At 44.9% G+C, this 713-nt stretch overlaps 1 protein-coding gene across 1 annotated transcript in view; it reads right to left on the bottom strand.

Annotated features, from left to right (window-relative positions):
* atr (ATR checkpoint kinase) overlaps positions 1-713 on the bottom strand; it is a 25,946-nt gene that overhangs the window by 6,963 nt on the left and 18,270 nt on the right. The window contains exons 32-33 of the mRNA XM_032500215.1: positions 430-521; positions 118-295 (exon numbers count right to left, since the gene is read on the bottom strand). Of these exons, the coding sequence (XP_032356106.1) occupies positions 118-295; positions 430-521 (270 nt within the window). The remainder of the gene's footprint in view (positions 1-117; positions 296-429; positions 522-713) is intronic.

The following is a 713-nucleotide window of genomic DNA, read 5'->3' on the forward strand; positions in this document are numbered from 1 at the left end:
AGAGAGAGAGAGAGAGAGAGAGAGAGAGAGAGAGGTTATTGCTATGGAAAACCAGGAATCAACTCAGAAAAAAAGCAAAACGTAACTGATTCCAAGAAAACACGGACACCCACAGACCTGACGATGTACTCATATCCTCTCTGGTAGGTTCCACACTCATAACTGGCTGCAGACAGTGGGACGACCTGTTCCTTCCTCACCAGCTTCAGCTTCTCATAGAAAGTCTCGCCATCCTGCTTCTTAGCTGACAGCAGTAGCTGGCCAAGCCGCACACCCCAAGTGTTAGACTGACGGTCTGAAGACGCAATGAAAGTGCAAAACTTAGTCATTAACGTTCAATGTGTTAACGAGATATCTATTGCTGCCATAAAGTGCCAACAACGGTTTAACACGTCGCAGCTTTCAAGGATCATCCGTGTGTTTTATTACCTGAACTCAAATAATCTTCCAGCAGGTCCCATTTACCGAGCTTCCAGGCGGCCTCCACTCTGTAGGTGTTCAGCTCCGACTTCCACTGTTGCCTTTGTGTGTGCATACATAGCTTAATTCAGTATATCATAACTGACATACATGTTATCTATGTATAAAATACAATAGGTAAGGTTAGGTAAGAAACCATCAAGAGGTCAAGTCACAAGATTGTTGTACTTCCTTCTCCGCCTACAGAATGAGATGGGCTAGAGTGTGTGTGTGTGTGTGTGTGTGTGTGTGTG

Source organism: Etheostoma spectabile, chromosome 20 (genome assembly GCF_008692095.1).
Source record: "Etheostoma spectabile isolate EspeVRDwgs_2016 chromosome 20, UIUC_Espe_1.0, whole genome shotgun sequence".
NCBI classification, from domain to species: Eukaryota; Metazoa; Chordata; class Actinopteri; order Perciformes; family Percidae; genus Etheostoma; species Etheostoma spectabile.